Below are 20,477 nucleotides of genomic sequence, written 5' to 3' on the forward strand. Positions count from 1 at the left end.
TGAAGCCCATGCTAAGGAGTGAATCCTTGTTATTTTTAAGATAAACATTGTCGCCCGGCAACAGGCCTTGCCGTCCCCTTACTTCATTCGACCATTCTCACGCTCTTGGCGAAGGAAGGGCAAAGCAGGGTTTAGGCCCTTCGTTTGCTTCCTCGTCATTGTGACTACAACCAACTTCCAACCCAGGGGATAGTTCTTGGGTACAGGAAAGGGGGAGCATAGTGGCCTAGGAATAAAACGAGGTTTCATACGTCCCAATTCCATACGGAAATGCACAACAGGGGATAAAGGACTTATCTGAATCTGCAGCCCCCAGCAACCTTGGCTTGCCGTGGTTGGGTCCTTTTTTTTGAAAATTTAGACAGTAGGAGAGTTTCCTACTGCATATATATATATATATATAAATGGGTGGTGTTACATGGTATTTACATGAGAGGGGGAAGGGGGGTTTACATGGGGGGTTACAATGGGGTGGGGGTGGCTAGAGAAAAGCAGCAAGAATCGTGGCCACTAAATGTTTCTTATGCGGTGGTAGCCTATGGCTAATATCAGAGAAATCCTTTTTGAAGCGTGTCCTCTAGGAGGCGACCGTGGGGGTCACATGTCGAAAGTAGTTGTTGTTTCGTTCCTTCCAGAGGCCCCAGGCAGCCACCAGGAAGATATCCATGATCATCTTGCGCCGATGCCTCATTTTTAGGTGTGAAATCATATCCAACCTATTGCCCTGCGGCGGCCAATGGATCCCCAAGCGGTGCCAGCATGTTCGACTAAAGGTGCAACGAAAGAACAGATGTTCCACCGTCTCCTCAACGTGTTGGTTGCAAAGAAGACAATCTAGGTTGTTGCCAATATTGTAGTGTCATCTGTTCAGCATGTTACATGTATTGAGTCTGTCAGAGAGCAGAAACCAGCCAAACACTTTGATTTTTGGGATGGATTTGGCCTTCCAAAGCCATCTGAACCCCTCATGGGCCTGTACATCCCGGAAGACAAAGGTGTAATAGGCAGAGGTCTTGAATATTTGGGCTCCCCAAGTACAAATCCACTGATCTTTTGAGCCGTCCAGAGTGAAATGAGAGACCTCCCGCTGAATTTGCCGTAGCTCGTCCTGGGCTTGCATGGATAGCGGTAGGCGAAAGGTTGCAGCCAGATCCATGGTTGCCAGAAACTGTTGAACTGAAATATCTTCATTGGCAGCAAAGGAGAACGCTCGAGGGAAGGACGTGGTGTAGATGGAGTTATTCCACATGTCTTTCCAGAATAGAGCCGTATCACCAGAGTTGACTCGTACAGTTGTAACACCACGATATGTAGGCATGAGTTTAATGAGGTCCTTCCACCGGAATGATCCAGAGGGCTTAGCTGCGTGTGGGACAAGGCCATTGTAGTAACTGTGCCAGATGAGGTTTACCCACGGGATGTCATGATGGTTGTAGAACTTGCGCAGCATTTTGAGCAGAAGGGCCTCATTTTGTATACGTAAGTTTAGCACGCCAAGGCCACCACATTTCTTGGGTCGGCAAATCATGTCCCATGCAGCCAGGGGTGTGCATTTCTCCGCATCTTCGGTCTTCTTCTTCCACAAACAATACCTTCTGATTTTATTCAGCTGTTCTATTATCTTAGGGGGGAGTTTGAGGGTCCCCATGGGATAGATAGCAAGTGCCGTGATGAGGGAGTTCACAAGGGCCAATTTGCCGGCATATGACATTAAAGACATAGCTGCGGTGATTCTGCGTTCAGCTTTGCAAACCATGGGGGCCATATCAAGGACCGTCGGTTTGGTCGTGCCAAGTGGTAGGCCTAGATAGGTGAAGGGCATGCTGGCAATGGAACAACCAAAAAGGTCCGCGAGGGTTTTGCACTTGTCGTGAGGAGTGTTGATCGAAATCATGGTTGACTTATGAAAATTGATTTTGAGTTCGATCGAGGCAGCATAGTTTGTCAGAATTTGCTTCATGCGGATGATCTGTTCCTGGGAGGCCGGCATGACAATGATGGTGTCGTCTGCGTATTGAATAACCGGATAATTGTCGTCAGATGAGGGTGGGATCGGGTGTTACAAGAGATTGTTAGCCAGAGCATCATTTATGGCCATTTGAAGCAAGTCAGCGGCCACCACAAAAATCAAGGGCGACAAAGGATCACCTTGTCGAACTCCACACCTGCAAAGAAATTGGCGGCCCGGGGTCCCATTGAGAAGGACTGAGGATTTCCCAGAAGCAAAGATGCATTCTATCCACTGGAGCCATTTCTTATTAAATCCCATTTTCTTCATAATTTGCAACATAGCCGGGTGTTCTATAGTGTCGAATGCCTTGGCAAAATCCAACTTCAATAAGATAATTTCCCGTTTGGAGGCCTGACATTGGTGTATGTATTCGAAGGCCCAGGCCAGGTAATCATGTATTGATCTACCACGTAGGAAGCCATATTGGTTATGATGGACAATTTGAAGGATGATTTTCTAGAGCCTATTTGCAAGAATTTTGGTGATCATCTTGAGGCAGTAGTTGAGGAGCGTGATGGGCTGATAATCATTAACTGTCTCTGGGGCATTTAGGTATGAGAGTGATGAATCCATAGTTGAGGCTTTCCAAATTCAGTTTGCCCGAGTGAAATTCCTCACATAGCTGGTAAAAATCCATTTTGATGATCGGCCAGCACGCTTTTAAGAAGGCTCCATTGAAACCGTCAGGCCCAGGGGCGCGATCAGCCGGCATTTCCTTGACAATTGCATCTATTTCTGCATGTGTGAAAGGAGTGGTGAGGCTGTCAAAGTCCACCTGTGATCTAAATAGCTTGGACAGGTTGAAACGCATGGGTTGAGGGTTAGATTTGCCAAGGCGATCTTTGAAGGCCTCAAATAGAATTGACTCCTTGCCCACATGATCATCAACTGATGTGCCATCCGTCATTTTTAGGGTTGAGATACAATTTCTTCTGTAGCTTTCCGTTGCCACCGCCTGAAAAAACTTCGAGTTTTCATCGCCAAACTGAATCCATCTGATAGTGCATCGTTTTTTCCAATATTCCTTTTGGTATTGCAATAGTCGAAGAAGGTGTTTTTTGAGAATGGCCAAGAAATTCTTTTCAGGCAGTGTGAGACTGCGGCGATCCGCAATAGAGTCCAATTCAAGGATTGCTTTGTTGGTGTTGTCAATGGCAACTTTGAGGCGGGAAATCTTTTTACTCCACTGAGAGAGCGCATGGCGAACAGACTTAAGCTTTTCACATAGTTTGGATGCAGCATTCAAGGTTTTCCATGGCCAATAGGTTTGTTCCAAGCCTGCTCAACAACGTCCATGAACCCAGGGTGCGCAATCCAATAGGTTTCGAACCTAAAATTTTTTCTTTTAGGAATCGTGGTCTGAATAACCACCGAACAAGGGATATGATCTGAAACCGGTCTACCCAGCGGGTTAACAATCGTATTGGGGAAGGAGGTAGTCCAGTTTAGAGAAGTGAAAACCCAATTGAGTTGTTCAAGCAATGAGTTTTGTTGCATGTTTGACCATGTATAACTTCTTCCTTTGATAGGAATTTCCGTGAGCATCTTTTGTCGGATGAAATCGTTAAAAACAAACATATCATGCACGTTACCACCAGGTTTGCTACGATTGTCGGGTGATCGGATGTAATTGAAATCACCAAGGAGGTGCCAGTCCTCAGAACGTGGGATATCAATGTCAAAGAGCCACTGAGTAAACTTGTCACGTTGTTCCCCCTGGCACGGACCGTAAACATTAACCAATTTCCATCGATGCGCTGATTGAGTGGAAGTAAATTCTATGCCCAGAGCAAAAGGTTCTGATAAAAAGACATCGCCGGTAAACATGCTACTATTCCAAATCGTTACTATGCCGCCCGAGGCTCCTTGCGATGGTATAAAAGCAAACTTATCAAAGCGTCGAGGGCATAAAACTTTGAGCATAGCGACATCAAAAGAAGGGATTTTAGACTCCTGGAGACAGATAATGCGTAGCCACTATCATTGATCGCGTTTGAAAGAGCTAAATGTTTATCGGGGGATTAAGACCGTGAATATTCCAACAGAGCACATTCCAACTCTGCAAAAGTACCATTGACGTAATAAGCAAAAGGAAAAGTATGCAGATAGATCAGGCAGAGGAGGCGGAGTCCTCTGGCTCCTTGGTGAGAGCTGCAACAGACAGCTCCTCAGCTGGGATGCGCACAGTTGGGTACCCACTGCTTGCATAGTAGCAAGTGGAGTAGGAGGTGGGACTGCAAGCTCTTGGGCGTCAGATGCCTGTTCTGCAGAGGTGTGCTGTGATGTGGCAGTTGCAGCCGAGGGGATCAGACGAGGTTTAACCTTGGACTTCTGCTGACGAGAATCGGAAGGCTGTGGAACCCTGAAGCCATCATACTTGGTGGATCTGTTATTGCGTCGGAGATTGGCTGTATCAATGGGCACCGACATCTTTCCTTTGCGGTGTTTCTGAATGTTGGTGTGCCTGGAAGAGCTCTTAGAAATCAAACTAGTTTCAGACATTGCGCTGCTCGGTGTATCCATTTCAGAGGAGAAGGATTCAGACATCACTTCAGTACTGGCGGGGGAGATCTGATCATCAGACTGAGCTGCAACAGGTTCGACAGTTTCAGATATCTGAATATCTTCAGATTGCATAGCAGCAGGCTCAACATATTCAGATGGCTGAATATTGACCGCCTGCACCACTCCAGGCGCAGGCAACTGCAAAAACTCAGGCTGGGAAGAAGGCTCATTCAGCTCGGTGAGGACCACAGAAGAGCTAGTGGTTGAGTTGGGCACGTGCGTGAACTGCAACCCACCTGAGTTGACAGAAACCTGAACTTCCACCTGCAAATTGGATCTCAGACTGTAGCCACTACTCCAGGGACCCCAGGTAGCCAGAACCGGATGAATTGCAGAGAACAGAGCATTGTTGAGCAGCTGGCGAGGAGTTGGGTCAGCAAGTAAGAGATTCATGAGCATTTCTCCATGAGTGGAGAGTCCAAAGCGCAGCCCTTCTTTGTGCATTTCGACAGTGACAGTAAGAGATTCTTCAGACACCACTGGCATCGCTTCCTGATGGGCTGGATTGTCCACAATCACCAAGGCAAAAGCAGACCCCGAGTGATCCGAGCTACCCTCATCAGAGACAGTGATCGAGTCATTCCAGGCCTGAGTAGCACTGTCTTCCAGGTTGTTCTCGGGAACCAAACCATGTTGCACTGTCAGTCCCTGCGCTACCACCAAGCTTGAAAGTTCATCAGATATGGTGGCATTTGGACAGCAGGTGGAGCTGGGGGCGCTTGCCATTCACCCCAACCATTGTTGCCTTGCTGACCACCATTGGCCGGAGCGGCATTCTGAACAAGCCAATTGTGCACTTGCTGTTGATCAAGCTGCTCTGCAGTGAGCTCTAGACCGAACTGGGGATGCGGATTGTCGTCCGGAGGAGGTGGTTCTTCACCTGCAGGAGGAACTTCAGGTAGGAGGGCATTCCAGTCATTGCTACGCAAGATAAGGATTTGGACTGTCCAGCAATCCCGTGCACCACCCAGTAGCCACACAACAAAGCTTTTAGGCACAAGCCTCAGACTGATAACTCTAGCTTTGATCAGCATAAACCTTCTGTCCTGACGAGGGTTATACCAAGTCACCAAGGAACCAAACCCCCCCCCAAAGACTTACTAATGTAGTAGTCTGTCTGATAGTCATAGGGGAACCAAAAAACATTAACCAAATCTCAGGACCGAAGGTAGTCCTGATCGACCAAAGAACCGCCGGCAACTCATCAATCCAGCGCCTTCCACTCTTGTGCAGCTTGTCAAAAGTCTTTGTCCTCAGGCCTCACAATACTTTAGCATTTGCCCTCTCCGCCTGGCTGTTGCTCCGTGGTGTGTGCCACATAAGCGAAACAGACCTTGCTGCCGAGGTATTGGATGTATTGCTTGAAGGCGCGGCTTGTGAACTGTGTGCCGTTGTCGGTGATGACTCTGTTTGGCACATAGAAACTGCTGACTAGCCCCTTGAAGAACTTTACGGCTGACTGTGCTGTCACCTTCCTCACTACTTCCACCTCCGGCCACTTTGTGAACTTTTCGATCGCAACGTACAAGTACTCAAAGCCCCCGACGACTCGGGGGAAGGGGCCTAGTATGTCAAGCCCCCAGACCGAGAATGGCCAGGAGAGAGGGATTGTTTGAAGGGCTTGAGCTGGTTGATGAAGCTTCTTTGAATGGAACTAACACGCTTCACACTTGGTTACTAGTGTCGTTGCATCCTGGAGGGCAGTGGGCCAGAAGAAACCTTGTCGGAATGCTTTGCCGGCAAGGGCCCTCGACCTTATGTGGGAGCCACATATGCCTTCGTGTATCTCTGCCAACAGCTCCAGTCCTTCCTCCTGGGGAATGCACTTCAATTTCACACCATTCGGCCTTTTTGTACAGAACGTTGTCAACGAACTGATACATGGCAGACTGACGGGCTACTTTCTCCGCTTCTTCCTGCTCCTCAGGAAGCTCCCCTGTTTGGAGGAATTGAACGGTATGTTGTGCTCATGCCGGAGCCTGGGGCTCGACGGCAAGGACCAAAGGCATTTCCTCTGCCATGGGACTGGCTGTCTCTGCAGCTAGGGCTTGACGCCCTGCCGGAGTACGTTGCCCCATGGCAGGCTCAGTTTCCACGACAACATCCTTGCCAGCTGCTCCTGGGATCTCGGCGGGAAAGTACTTGCCAGGGCCTGACTTCCTTCGCTTGTTCTGCTCAGTTGATGGTTCTATGGATGGTTGAGTTAACTGAAGCACAAAAGTACCTGGTTCCATAGGTAATTTGAAGGCAGCGCGCTTCGACAGGTAGTCAGCGACGTCGTTCTCCACTCAGGGAACATGCTCCGCTTGTATACCATCAAAACGCTCCTCCAGCTTCCTCACCTCATCCACGTAGGCCTCCATCAACGGGCTTTGATAATCTTTGTTAACTTGCTTGACGACAAGCTGTGAGTCACCCCTGACGATGAGCTTCTTGATCCCGAGGTCTGCTGCGATCTTGAAACCGGTAAGCAACCTCTCGTATTCAGCAGCGTTGTTCATTGACATCTCCCTGGGAAAGTGCATCTGGATTACATACTTGAGGTGCTCTCCGGTGGGTGCGACGAGCAGCACACCAGCACCGGCGCCTTGCAGCAAGAAAGCTCCATCAAAGTACATAACCCAGTTGCGACTTGTTTCCTTGCCAGGGAGAGTGGTCTCCTGGATCTCCTCGTCGGGCGTTGGGGTCCATACTGCAATGAACTCTGCCAAGACTCTACTCTGGATTATAGAAGTACTTTCAAACTTCAAACCGAAGCTCGACAGTTCCAAGGCCCACTCCACGATCCTCCCGGTTGCGTCTGGGTCAATATCCGTTGCAAAGGGAGGCAGGTGACGATGGTGATTTCGTGCGCCTGGAAGTAATGACGCAGCTTCCTCGAGGCCATAAGGAGGCCGAAGAGCAATTTCTGCACACTGGAGTACCTTGACCTAGCCCCCCTGCAAGAGGGAGCTGACAAAGTAAACCGGGTGCTGCATCATCTTCTTCTTCTGCACCGCTTCATTCGGTTGCACAGGCCCTGTCCCGTTGGCGCCAGGCTCTGCCGGGGGCTTTGCCTTGCTGGCACCAGGCCCTGCCGGGGGGAGCTCTGGCTCGCCATTCGCCCGTCCTGCTGGTGCCACTGCCTCTTCGTCGACCTCCCTCTTTGCCACTAGCGCGGCGCTGACCACTTGATTTGTTGCCTCTAGGTACAGCAGCAACGGCTCTAGTGGTTTAGGCGCAACCAGTATCGGCATAGAGGAGAGGTATTTCTTCAAATCTTGCAGTGCTGCTTCGGCCTCCGGGGTCCATTCCATTGGGCCCGCCTTCTTCAAGATTTTGAAGAAGGGAAGGGCACGCTCAACAGACTTGGAGATGAATCTGCTCATGGCGGCAACGCAGCCAGTGAGCCGACGCACATCCTTGATCCGCTTAGGCGCCTCAATATGCTCAATGGCCTTGATCTTATCTGGATTCGATTCGATCCCGCGCTATGACACAAAGAACCCGAGAAGTTTTCCGGATGGAACACCGAAGACACACTTCTCAGGGTTCAGCTTGAGGTTGATCTTGCGCAAATTTGCAAACGTCTCTTCTAAATCTTGTATGAGTGTTGCCCTGTCCTTGGTTTTGACCACTAGGTCATCCATATAAGCTTCCATGTTTCTATGCAGCTGGGGCTCAAAAGCAATTTGGACTGCCCTTGCAAACGTTGAGCCAGCATGTGACGCCCGGATAATTAAGTTATAGTAATTCTCTGCTAATGATGCCACGTCACTTCGATTACTATTACTAATCTCGTGTTAGTTCGAAACCGATTCAAATTCAAAATACAAAATAGAGTCAAATGGTAAAAGTTTTCAAATGTCAAAGCTAAAATGTTCAATGGGTTACAAATATTCACTAGATAATTATCATGCCTTAACCAACATTTTTAGAGAAGTTTAAAATGACCCTGGATATGAAAATAGTACCAAAACAACCCATTTAAGTCATTTCCTTTTTAATCAAAGTACAAACAACTTCAAACCACTCCCAAACTTTTTATGGCAGTGAGGTATATTGCATACTAGATATTGAGACCAGCCACACATTTTACAAAAGTGCAACAGAAAGTAAAATAGAAAACAAAATAAACAAAAGACCCCCCCCCTTTCCCCTTGGCCAACTAGGCCAAGGCCCAGCCGGCCGGCCCAACCGGCCCCCTCAGTCCCCATAACCCCCCAACCGACGGGAAACCCTAGCCCATCACACCCACTCCCCCCACTCGCTCCCCACGTCCCTCCTCCCTTCTCCCCTAATCCAGAACTGGATCGGGGATGAACCCCCCTCGATGCCATTCCCCATCGCCCCTGACACCGCCCGTCAGGGCACCTCGCCGCTCGTCTACGCCATCGCCGTCGTCCTCTCTATTGTCGATCCCTGACGCCCCGCCACATCGTCGCCGGACCGCTCCCCGTCTCCGTCGCTCGTCCCCATCCTCCTCCCCAACGAGCTCCATCGACCCTCGCCGCCCGATCCCCTGCAACGTAGGGTAAGGAACCCCCCCTCCGTCTCTCCTCTGTCGCACACCGACCACCGCGCCTCCCTGCTCCGCCGTGGCCGCCCCGGGGCTCCACCCCTCGCGTTGTTGGAAATATGCCCTAGAGGCAATAATAAATGGTTATTATTATATTTCTTTGTTCATGATAATTGTCTATTGTTCATGCTATAATTGTGTTATCCGGAAATCGTAATACATGTGTGAATACATAGACCACAATGTGTCCCTAGTAAGCCTCTAGTTGACTAGCTCGTTGATCAACAGATAGTCATGGTTTCCTGACTATGGACATTGGATGTCATTGATAACGGGATCACATCATTAGGAGAATGATGTGATGGACAAGACCCAATCCTAAGCATAGCTCAAAGATCGTGTAGTTCGTTTGCTAGAGCTTTTCCAATGTCAAGTATCTTTTCCTTAGACCATGAGATCGTGCAACTCCCGGATACCGTAGGAGTGCTTTGGGTGTGCCAAACGTCACAACGTAACTGGGTGACTATAAAGGTACACTACGGGTATCTCCGAAAGTGTCTGTTGAGTTGGCACGGATCGAGACTGGGATTTGTCACTCCGTATGACGGAGAGGTATCTCTGGGCCCACTCGGTAATGCATCATCATAATGAGCTCAATGTGACTAAGGAGTTAGCCACGGGATCATGCATTACGGTATGAGTAAAGAGACTTGCCGGTAACGAGATTGAACAAGGTATTGGGATACCGACGATCGAATCTCGGGCAAGTACATACCGATTGACAGAGGGAATTGTATACGGGATTGATTGAATCCTCGACATCGTGGTTCATCCGATGAGATCATTGTGAAACATGTGGCAGCCAACATGGGTATCCAGATCCCGCTGTTGGTTATTGACCGGAGAGGCGTCTCGGTCATGTCTGCATGTCTCCTGAACCCGTAGGGTCTACACACTTAAGGTTCGGTGACGCTAGGGTTATAGAGATATTAGTATGCGGAAACCCGAAAGTTGTTCGGAGTCCCGGATGAGATCCCGGACGTCATTGAGGAGTTCCGGAATGGTCCGGAGGTGAAGAATTATATATGGGAAGTCCAGTTTCGGCCACCGGGAAAGTTTCGGGGGTTATCGGTATTGTACCGGGACCACCGAAAGGGTCCCGGGGGTCCACCGGGTGGGGAAACCTGTCCCGGAGGGCCCCATGGGCTGAAGTGGGAAGGGAACCAGCCCTTAGTGGGCTGGGGCGCCCCCCTTGGGCCTCCCCCTGCGCCTAGGGTTGGAAACCCTAGGGGTGGGGGGCGCCCCACTTGGCTTGGGGGGAAAGCCACCCCCCTTCCCCCTTGGCCGCCGCCCCCCCATGTAGATGGGTTCCAGGGCCGGCGCCCCCCCTTCCAAGGGTCCTATAAATAGTGGGGGGGAGGGAGGGCAGCAACACCACTGCCCCTGGCGCCTCCCTCTCCCCCTGCAACACCTCTCCCTCTCGTAGAAGCTTGGCGAAGCCCTGCCGAGATCCCGCTACTTCCACCACCACGCCGTCGTGCTGCTGGATCTCCATCAACCTCTCCTTCCCCCTTGCTGGATCAAGAAGGAGGAGACGTCGCTGCTCCGTACGTGTGTCGAACGGGGAGGTGCCGTCCATTCGGCACTCGGTCATCGGTGATTTGGATCACGGCGAGTACGACTCCATCAACCCCGTTCATTGGAACGCTTCCGCTCGCGATCTACAAGGGTATGTAGATGCACTCCTTTCCCCTCGTTGCTAGTATACTCCATAGATGGATCTTGGTGATGCGTAGGAAATTTTAAAATTCTGCTACGGTCCCCAACAGTGGCATCATGAGCCAGGCCTATGCGTAGTTACTATGCACGAGTAGAACACAAAGCAGTTGTGGGCGTAGATGTTGCCAATTCTTCTTGCCGCTACTAGTCTTATCTTGTTTCGGCGGCATTGTGGGATGAAGCGGCCCGGACCGACCTTACACGTACGCTTACATGAGACAGGTTCCACCGACTGACATGCACTAGTTGCATAAGGTGGCTAGCGGGTGTCTGTCTCTCCCACTTTAGTCGGAACGGATTCGATGAAAAGGGTCCTTATGAAGGGTAAATAGAAATTGGCATATCACGTTGTGGTTTTACGTAGGTAAGAAACGTTCTTGCTAGAAACCTATACAAGCCACGTAAAAACTTGCAACAACAATTAGAGGACGTCTAACTTGTTTTTGCAGCATGTGCTATGTGATATGATATGGCCAGAAGATGTGATGAATGATATATGTGATGTATGAGATTGATCATATTCTTGTAATAGGAATCACGACTTGCATGTTGATGAGTATGACAACCGGCAGGAGCCATAGGAGTTATCTTTATTTTTGTATGACCTGCGTGTCATTGAATAACGCCATGTAAATTACTTTACTTTGTTGCTAAACGCGTTAGCCATAGAAGTAGAAGTAATCGTTGGCGTGACAACTTCATGAAGACACAATGATGGAGATCATGATGATGGAGATCATGGTGTCATGCCGGTGACGAAGATGATCATGGTGCCCCGAAGATGGAGATCAAAGGAGCAAAATGATATTGGCCATATCATGTCACTATTTGATTGCATGTGATGTTTATCATGTTTTGCATCTTATTTGCTTAGAACGACGGTAGTAAGTAAGATGATCCCTTATAATAATTTCAAGAAAGTGTTCCCCCTAACTGTGCACCGTTGCGAAGGTTCGTTGTTTCGAAGCACCACGTGATGATCGGGTGTGATAGATTCTAACGTTCGCATACAACGGGTGTTGACGAGCCTAGCATGTACAAACATGGCCTCGGAACACACGCAATACACTTAGGTTGACTTGACGAGCCTAGCATGTACAGACATGGCCTCGGAACACGGAGGACCGAAAGGTCGACCATGAGTCGTATAGAAGATACGATCAACATGGAGATGTTCACCGATCTTGACTAGTCCGTCTCACGTGATGATCGGACACGGCCTAGTTAACTCGGATCATGTTTCACTTAGATGACTAGAGGGATGTCTATCTGAGTGGGAGTTCATTGAATAATTTGATTATATGAACTTAATTATCATGAACTTAGTCTAAAATCTTTACAATATGTCTTGTAGATCAAATGGCCCACGTTGTCCTCAACTTCAACGCATTCCTAGAGAAAACCAAGCTGAAAGATGATGGCAGCAACTATACGGACTGGGTCCGGAACCTGAGGATCATCCTCATAGCTGCCAAGAAAGATTATGTCTTAGAAGCACCGCTAGGTGAAGCATCCATCCTAGAGAACCAAGACGTTATGAACGCTTGGCAATCACGTGCTGATGATTACTCCCTCGTTCAGTGCGGCATGCTTTACAGCTTAGAACCGGGGCTCCAAAAGCGTTTTGAGAAGCATGGAGCATATGAGATGTTCGAAGAGCTGAAAATGGTTTTCCAAGCTCATGCCCGGGTCAAGAGATATGAAGTCTCTGACAAGTTCTTCAGCTGTAAAATGGAGGAAAATAGTTCTGTTAGTGAGCACATACTCAGAATGTCTGGGTTACACAACCGCTTGTCTCAACTGAGAGTTAATCTCCCAGATGACGCGGTCATTGACAGAATCCTTCAGTCGCTTCCACCGAGCTACAAGAGCTTTGTGATGAACTTCAATATGCAGGGGATGGAAAAGACCATTCCTGAGGTATATTCAATGCTGAAATCAGCGGAGGTGGAGATCAGAAAGGAACATCAAGTGTTGATGGTGAATAAAACCACTAAGTTCAAGAAAGGCAAGGGTAAGAAGAACTTCAAGAAGGACGGCAAGGGAGTTGCCGCACCTGGTAAGCCAGTTGCCAGGAGGAAGTCGAAGAATGGACCCAAGCCTAAGACTGAGTGCTTTTATTGCAAGGGAAGTGGTCACTGGAAGCGGAACTGCCCCAAATACTTAGCGGACAAGAAGGCCGGCAACACCAAAGGTATATGTGATATACATGTAATTGATGTGTACCTTACCAGTACTCTTAGTAGCTCCTGGGTATTTGATACCGGTGCGGTTGCTCATATTTGTAACTCAAAACAGGAACTGCGGAATAAACGGAGACTGGCGAAGGACGAGGTGACGATGCGCGTCGGGAATGGTTCCAAGGTCGATGTGATCGCCGTCGGCACGCTACCTCTGCATCTACCTACGGGATTAGTTTTAAACCTCAATAATTGTTATTTAGTGCCAGCTTTGAGCATGAACATTGTATCTGGATCTCGTTTAATTCGAGATGGCTACTCATTTAAATCCGAGAATAATGGTTGTTCTATTTATATGAGAGATATGTTTTATGGTCATGCCCCGCTGGTCAATGGTTTATTCTTGATGAATCTCGAACGTGATGTTACACATATTCATAGTGTGAATACCAAAAGATGTAAAGTTGATAATGATAGTCCCACATACTTGTGGCACTGCCGCCTTGGTCACATTGGTGTCAAGCGCATGAAGAAGCTCCATGCAGATGGACTTTTGGAGTCTCTTGATTACGAATCATTTGACACGTGCGAACCATGCCTCATGGGTAAGATGACCAAGACTCCGTTCTCCGGAACAATGGAGCGAGCAACCAACTTATTGGAAATCATACATACCGATGTGTGCGGTCCAATGAGTGTTGAGGCTCGCGGAGGATATCGTTATGTTCTCACTCTCACTGATGACTTAACTAGATATGGGTATGTCTACCTAATGAAACACAAGTCTGAAACCTTTGAAAAGTTCAAGGAATTTCAGAGTGAGGTTGAGAATCAACGTGACAGGAAAATAAAGTTCTTACGATCAGATCGTGGTGGAGAATATTTAAGTCACGAATTTGGTACGCACTTAAGGAAATGTGGAATCGTTTCACAACTCACGCCGCCTGGAACACCTCAGCGAAACGGTGTGTCCGAACGTCGTAATCGCACTCTACTAGATATGGTGCCATCTATGATGTCTCTTACCGATTTACTGCTCTCATTTTGGGGCTATGCTTTAGAGACTGCCGCATTCACTTTAAATAGGGCTCCGTCGAAATCCGTTGAGATGACACCGTATGAATTATGGTTTGGGAAGAAACCTAAGCTGTCGTTTCTAAAAGTTTGGGGATGCGATGCTTATGTCAAGAAACTTCAACCTGAAAAGCTCGAACCCAAGTCAGAAAAATGCGTCTTCATAGGATACCCCAAGGAAACCATTGGGTATACCTTCTACCTCAGATCCGAAGGAAAGATCTTTGTTGCCAAGAACGGGTCCTTTCTGGAGAAAGAGTTTCTCTCGAAAGAATTGAGTGGGAGGAAAGTGGAACTTGATGAGGTGATAGTCACCCCTTCCGAACCGGAAAGTAGCGCAGTGCGGGAAGATGTTCCTGTGGTGCCCACACCGGCTGGGGAGGAAGTTAATGATGATGATCATGAAGCTTCAGATCAAGTTACTGCTGAACTTCGTAGGTCCACAAGGACACGTTCCGCACCAGAGTGGTACGGCAACCCTGTCCTGGAAATCATGTTGTTAGACAACGGTGAAACTTCGAACTATGAAGAAGCGATGGCGGGCCCGGATTCTGACAAATGGCTAGAAGCCATGAAATCCGAGATAGGATCCATGTATGAAAAGGAAGTATGGACTTTGACTGACTTGCCCGATGATGGGCGAGCCATAGAAAATAAATGGATCTTTAAGAAGAAGACAGACGCGAATGGTAATGTGACCATCTATAAGGCTCGACTTGTCGCTAAGGGTTATCGACAAGTTCAAGGGGTTGACTACGATGAGACTTTCTCACCCGTAGCGAAGCTGAAGTCCGTCCGAATCATGTTAGCAATTGCCGCATACTATGATTATGAGATATGGCAGATGGACGTCAAAACGGCATTCCTTAACGGCTTCCTTAAGGAAGAATTGTATATGATGCAGCCGGAAGGTTTTGTCGATCCTAAGAATGCTGACAAAGTATGCAAGTCCAGCGCTCAATCTATGGGCTGGTGCAAGCATCTCAGAGTTGGAACATTCGCTTTGATGAGATGATCAAAGCATTTGGGTTTACACAGACTTATGGAGAAGCCTGTGTTTACAAGAAAGTGAGTGGGAGCTCTGTAGCATTTCTCTTATTATATGTGGATGACATACTATTGATGGGAAATGATATAGAATTCTTGGAAAGTATAAAGGCCTATTTGAATAAGTGTTTTTCAATGAAGGACCTTGGAGAAGCTGCTTATATATTAGGCATCAAGATCTATAGAGATAGATCAAGACGCCTCATTGGTCTTTCACAGAGTATGTACCTTGACAAGATATTGAAGAAGTTCAATATGGATCAGTCCAAGAAGGGGGTTTTGCCTGTATTGCAAGGTGTGCAATTGAGCACGGCTCAATGCCCGACCACGGCAGAAGATAGAGAAAAGATGAGTGTCATCCCCTATGCCTCGGCCATAGGGTCTATTATGTATGCCATGCTGTGTACCAGACCTGATGTAAACCTTGCCGTAAGTTTGGTAGGAAGGTACCAAAATAATCCCGGCATGGAACACTGGACAGCGGTCAAGAATATCCTAAAGTACCTGAAGAGGACTAAGGATATGTTTCTCGTTTATGGAGGTGACGAAGAGCTCGTCGTAAAGGGTTACGTCGATGCTAGCTTCGACACAGATCTGGATGACTCGAAGTCACAAACCGGATACGTGTATATTTTGAATGGAGGAGCAGTAAGCTGGTGCAGTTGCAAGCAAAGCGTCGTGGCGGGATCTACATGTGAAGTGGAGTACATGGCAGCCTGAGAGGCAGCGCAAGAAGCAATCTGGATGAAGGAGTTCATTACCGACTTAGGGGTGATTCCCAATGCGTCGGGCCGGATGACCCTCTTATGTGACAACACTGGAGCTATTGCCCTTGCGAAGGAGCCCAGGTTTCACAGGAAGACCAGGCATATCAAGCGTCGCTTCAACTCCATTCGTGAAAGTGTTCAGAATGGAGACATAGATATTTGTAAAGTACATACGGACCTGAATGTAGCAGATCCGTTGACTAAACCTCTACCTAGAGCAAAACATGATCAACACCAGGACGCTATGGGTGTTCGATTCATCACAATGTAACTAGATTATTGACTCTAGTGCAAGTGGGAGACTGTTGGAAATATGCCCTAGAGGCAATAATAAATGGTTATTATTATATTTCTTTGTTCATGATAATTGTCTATTGTTCATGCTATAATTGTGTTATCCGGAAATCGTAATACATGTGTGAATACATAGACCACAATGTGTCCCTAGTAAGCCTCTAGTTGACTAGCTCGTTGATCAACAGATAGTCATGGTTTCCTAACTATGGACATTGGATGTCATTGATAACGGGATCACATCATTAGGAGAATGATGTGATGGACAAGACCCAATCCTAAGCATAGCTCAAAGATCGTGTAGTTCGTTTGCTAGAGCTTTTCCAATGTCAAGTATCTTTTCCTTAGACCATGAGATCGTGCAACTCCCGGATACCGTAGGAGTGCTTTGGGTGTGCCAAACGTCACAACGTAACTGGGTGACTATAAAGGTACACTACGGGTATCTCCGAAAGTGTCTGTTGAGTTGGCACGGATCGAGACTGGGATTTGTCACTCCGTATGATGGAGAGGTATCTCTGGGCCCACTCGATAATGCATCATCATAATGAGCTCAATGTGACTAAGGAGTTAGCCACGGGATCATGCATTACGGTACGAGTAAAGAGACTTGCCGGTAACGAGATTGAACAAGGTATTGGGATACCGACGATCGAATCTCGGGCAAGTAACATACCGATTGACAAAGGGAATTGTATACGGGATTAATTGAATCCTCGACATCGTGGTTCATCCGATGAGATCATCGTGGAACATGTGGGAGCCAACATGGGTATCCAGATCCCGCTGTTGGTTATTGACCGGAGAGGCGTCTCGGTCATGTCTGCATGTCTCCCGAACTCGTAGGGTCTACACACTTAAGGTTCGGTGACGCTAGGGTTATAGAGATATTAGTATGCGGAAACCTGAAAGTTGTTCGGAGTCCCGGATGAGATCCCAGACGTCATGAGGAGTTCCGGAATGGTCCGGAGGTGAAGAATTATATATGGCAAGTCCAGTTTCGGCCACCGGGAAAGTTTCGGGGGTTATCGGTATTGTACCGGGACCACCGGAAGGGTCCCGGGGGTCCACCGGGTGGGGCAACCTGTCCCGGAGGGCCCCATGGGCTGAAGTGGGAAGGGAACCAGCCCTTAGTGGGCTGGGGCGCCCCCCTTGGCCCTCCCCCTGTGCCTAGGGTTGGAAACCCTAGGGGTGGGGGGCGCCCCACTTGGCTTGGGGTGAAAGCCACCCCCTTCCCCCTTGGCCGCCGCCCCCCCCCATGTAGATGGGTTCCAGGGCCGGCGCCCCCCCTCCAGGGGTCCTATAAATAATGGGGGGGAGGGAGGGCAGCAACACCACAGCCCCTGGCGCCTCCCTCTCCCCCTGCAACACCTCTCCTTCTCGCAGAAGCTTGGCGAAGCCCTGCCGAGATCCCGCTACTTCCACCACCATGCCGTCGTGTTGCTGGATCTCCATCAACCTCTCCTTCCCCCTTGCTGGATCAAGAAGGAGGAGACGTCGCTGCTCCGTACGTGTGTTGAACGGGGAGGTGCCGTCCGTTCGGCACTCGGTCATCGGTGATTTGGATCACGGCAAGTACGACTCCATCAACCCCGTTCATTGGAACGCTTCCGCTCGCGATCTACAAGGGTATGTAGATGCACTCCTTTCCCCTCGTTGCTAGTATAATCCATAAATGGATCTTGGTGACGCGTAGGAAATTTTAAAATACTGCTACGATCCCCAACACGCGTTCGCCGTGCGCTCCGCCTGCGCCCCCTGTTCGCCCGGCTCGCCGCAGCCCGGAACCGCCGTGCCCGGCGCCCGTCCGCATCCGCCTGCGACGACCCTGCGCACTGCCGCCCGTGCGTGACCGTGCCTGCGCCGCGCCCGTCGTCGTCCGCATCCGCTTAGGCTACTCTCCTGTTGCGTTACTGCTGCTGCCTCTTGCCACCGGTGCCGTTGCTGCCAGCTGCTGCTGCTCGTGGCCGTGCCCAGCTCCTCACAGCGCTCCCGTATGCACTTGTCCACGCATGCCCCGCGTCGCTAGACCCTCAGCCCGCTCGTGCGCCCCCACGCTCGCCGCTGGCTCTATCCATCACGATGGTCATGGCCCTTGTTTAATTAGGGCTAATTACATTAGGTTAAATTGATGGTTTAATTAGTCTGAATGGGCAACTGACATGGACCCCACTGTTAAGTTAGCAGATTAAAACAACTTAGAGTTTTTTGGGCCTATGAAAAGGGGGGCCCGCCCTAGAACGATTTTATAAAAAAGGATAATAATAATAATAATAAATTAATTAATTAACTTATTTAACTTAATTAATCATGTTTAGTTAATCTAATTAACTATTGTTAATTAATTAAACGGTAATTAGATTAGTTAAATCCTAATTAGAATAAACAGAGTATGACATGCGGGACCCACATGTCAGATTGACCCAGTCAACGCCCTGTTGACTGCTAATGTCATGATGACGTCAGCATACACTATTCTGGATAATGTTGAATTAAAATAATTAAATAAACTCTGAAATGATTAAAACTTTAGAAAAACATAGAAAATAAATCGTAGCTCAGATGAAAATATTTTCTACATGAAAGTTGCTCAGAACGATGAGGCAAATCCGGATACGAAGCCCGTTCGTCTGCCACACATCCCTAGCATAGCGAACACGCAACTTTTCCCCTCCGATTCATCTGTCCGAAAACGCAAAACACCAGGGATACTTTCCCGGATGTTCCCCCCTTCGCCGGTATCACCTAATACCGCGTTAGGGCATACCTAGCACTGCGTATTACCTCGTTATGATTTGTGATGCTTTGTTTGCTCCATATTTACTGTTTCTTCCCCCTCTTCTTCTTCGGTAGACCTCGAGACTATTGCTGATGCCACTGAGTTGGACTACGTTGTTGACAACCCCTCCTTGCCAAAGCAACCAGGCAAGCCCCCCCTTGATCAACCCGATATCGCCTATTCCTTCTCTCTACTGCTTGCATTAGAGTAGTGTAGCATGTTACTGCTTTCGGTTAATCCTATTCTACTGCATAGCCTGTCATTGTTGCTACAGTTGTTACCCTTACCTGCAATCCTAAATGCTTAGTATAGGATGCTAGTATTCCAGCAGTGGCCCTACATTCTTGTCCGTCTGCCATGCTATACTACCGGGCTGTGATCACTCGGGAGGTGATCACGGGTATATACTTACATACATATTATATGATACATGTGGTGACTAAAGTCGGGTCGGCTCCTAGAGTACCCGCAAGTGATTCTGATGTGGGGGCTGAAAGGACAGGCGGCTCCATCCCGGTAGAGGTGGGCCTGGGTTCCCGACGGCCCCCTACTGTTACTTTATGGCGGAGCGACAGGGCAGGTTGAGACGACCTAGGTGAGAGGTGGGCCTAGCCCTGGTCGGCGTCCACGGTAACTTCATAATAACACGCTTAACGAGATCATGGTATTTGATCTGAGTAGGGTCGTTGACCTTATACACACTAACCGCCACGTGGGACAAGATATGGGCAACCGGCGTCGTGGTATCAGCCGAAGCTCTTCTTGACGTCAACGACTTAGCGGCGCGCACCGGATTGGACTGGAACGCCTGCTCTTGTATTAGGGAGGCTAGGTCTGCTTCCGGCCGCGTACGCAACATGCAGGTGTGCAATGGGCGATGGGCCCAGAACCCTGCGCGCATAGGATTTAGACCGGCGTGTTGACCTCTATTGAGCCTAGGTAGGGCTGCGACGTGTTGATCTCCCGAGGCCGGACACGACCCAGGAAAGTGTGCCTGGCCAGAGGGATCGAGCGTGTCGGGTAATGTGGTGCACCCCTGCAGGGAAGTTGATCTATTCGAATAGGCGTGTCCACGGTAACAGGCGACCCGGAGTTGTACCTTGACCTTATGACAACTAGAACCGGATACTTAATAAAACACACCCTTCCAAGTGCCAGATATAACCCGGTGGCTCTCTCACTGGGCGACGAGGAGAGGATCGCCGGGTAGGATTATGCTATGCGATTATACTTGGTGAACTTACCATCTACTCTCTTCTACATGCTGCAAGATGGAGGCTGCCAGAAGCGTAGTCTTCGACAGGACTAGCTATCCCCCTTTTATTCTGGCATTCTATAGTTCAGTCCACCGATATTGCCTCTTTACATAGATACCCATGCATATGTAGTGTAGATCCTTGCTTGCGAGTACTTTGGATGAGTACTCACGGTTGCTTTTCTCCCTCTTTTCCCCCTTTCCTTTCCTCTCGGTTGTCGCAACCAG

At 48.8% G+C, this 20,477-nt stretch overlaps 1 protein-coding gene across 1 annotated transcript; it reads right to left on the reverse strand.

Moving 5' to 3' along the window:
- Positions 1-859: 859 nt before the first annotated feature.
- LOC141041186 (uncharacterized) lies at positions 860-1,822 on the reverse strand. Its single transcript, XM_073507306.1, has one exon. It carries the CDS (start codon positions 1,820-1,822, stop codon positions 860-862), a length of 963 nt encoding a protein of 320 aa, XP_073363407.1.
- Positions 1,823-20,477: the final 18,655 nt, after the last annotated feature.

Source organism: Aegilops tauschii, chromosome 2 (genome assembly GCF_002575655.3).
Source record: "Aegilops tauschii subsp. strangulata cultivar AL8/78 chromosome 2, Aet v6.0, whole genome shotgun sequence".
NCBI lineage: Eukaryota > Viridiplantae > Streptophyta > Magnoliopsida > Poales > Poaceae > Aegilops > Aegilops tauschii.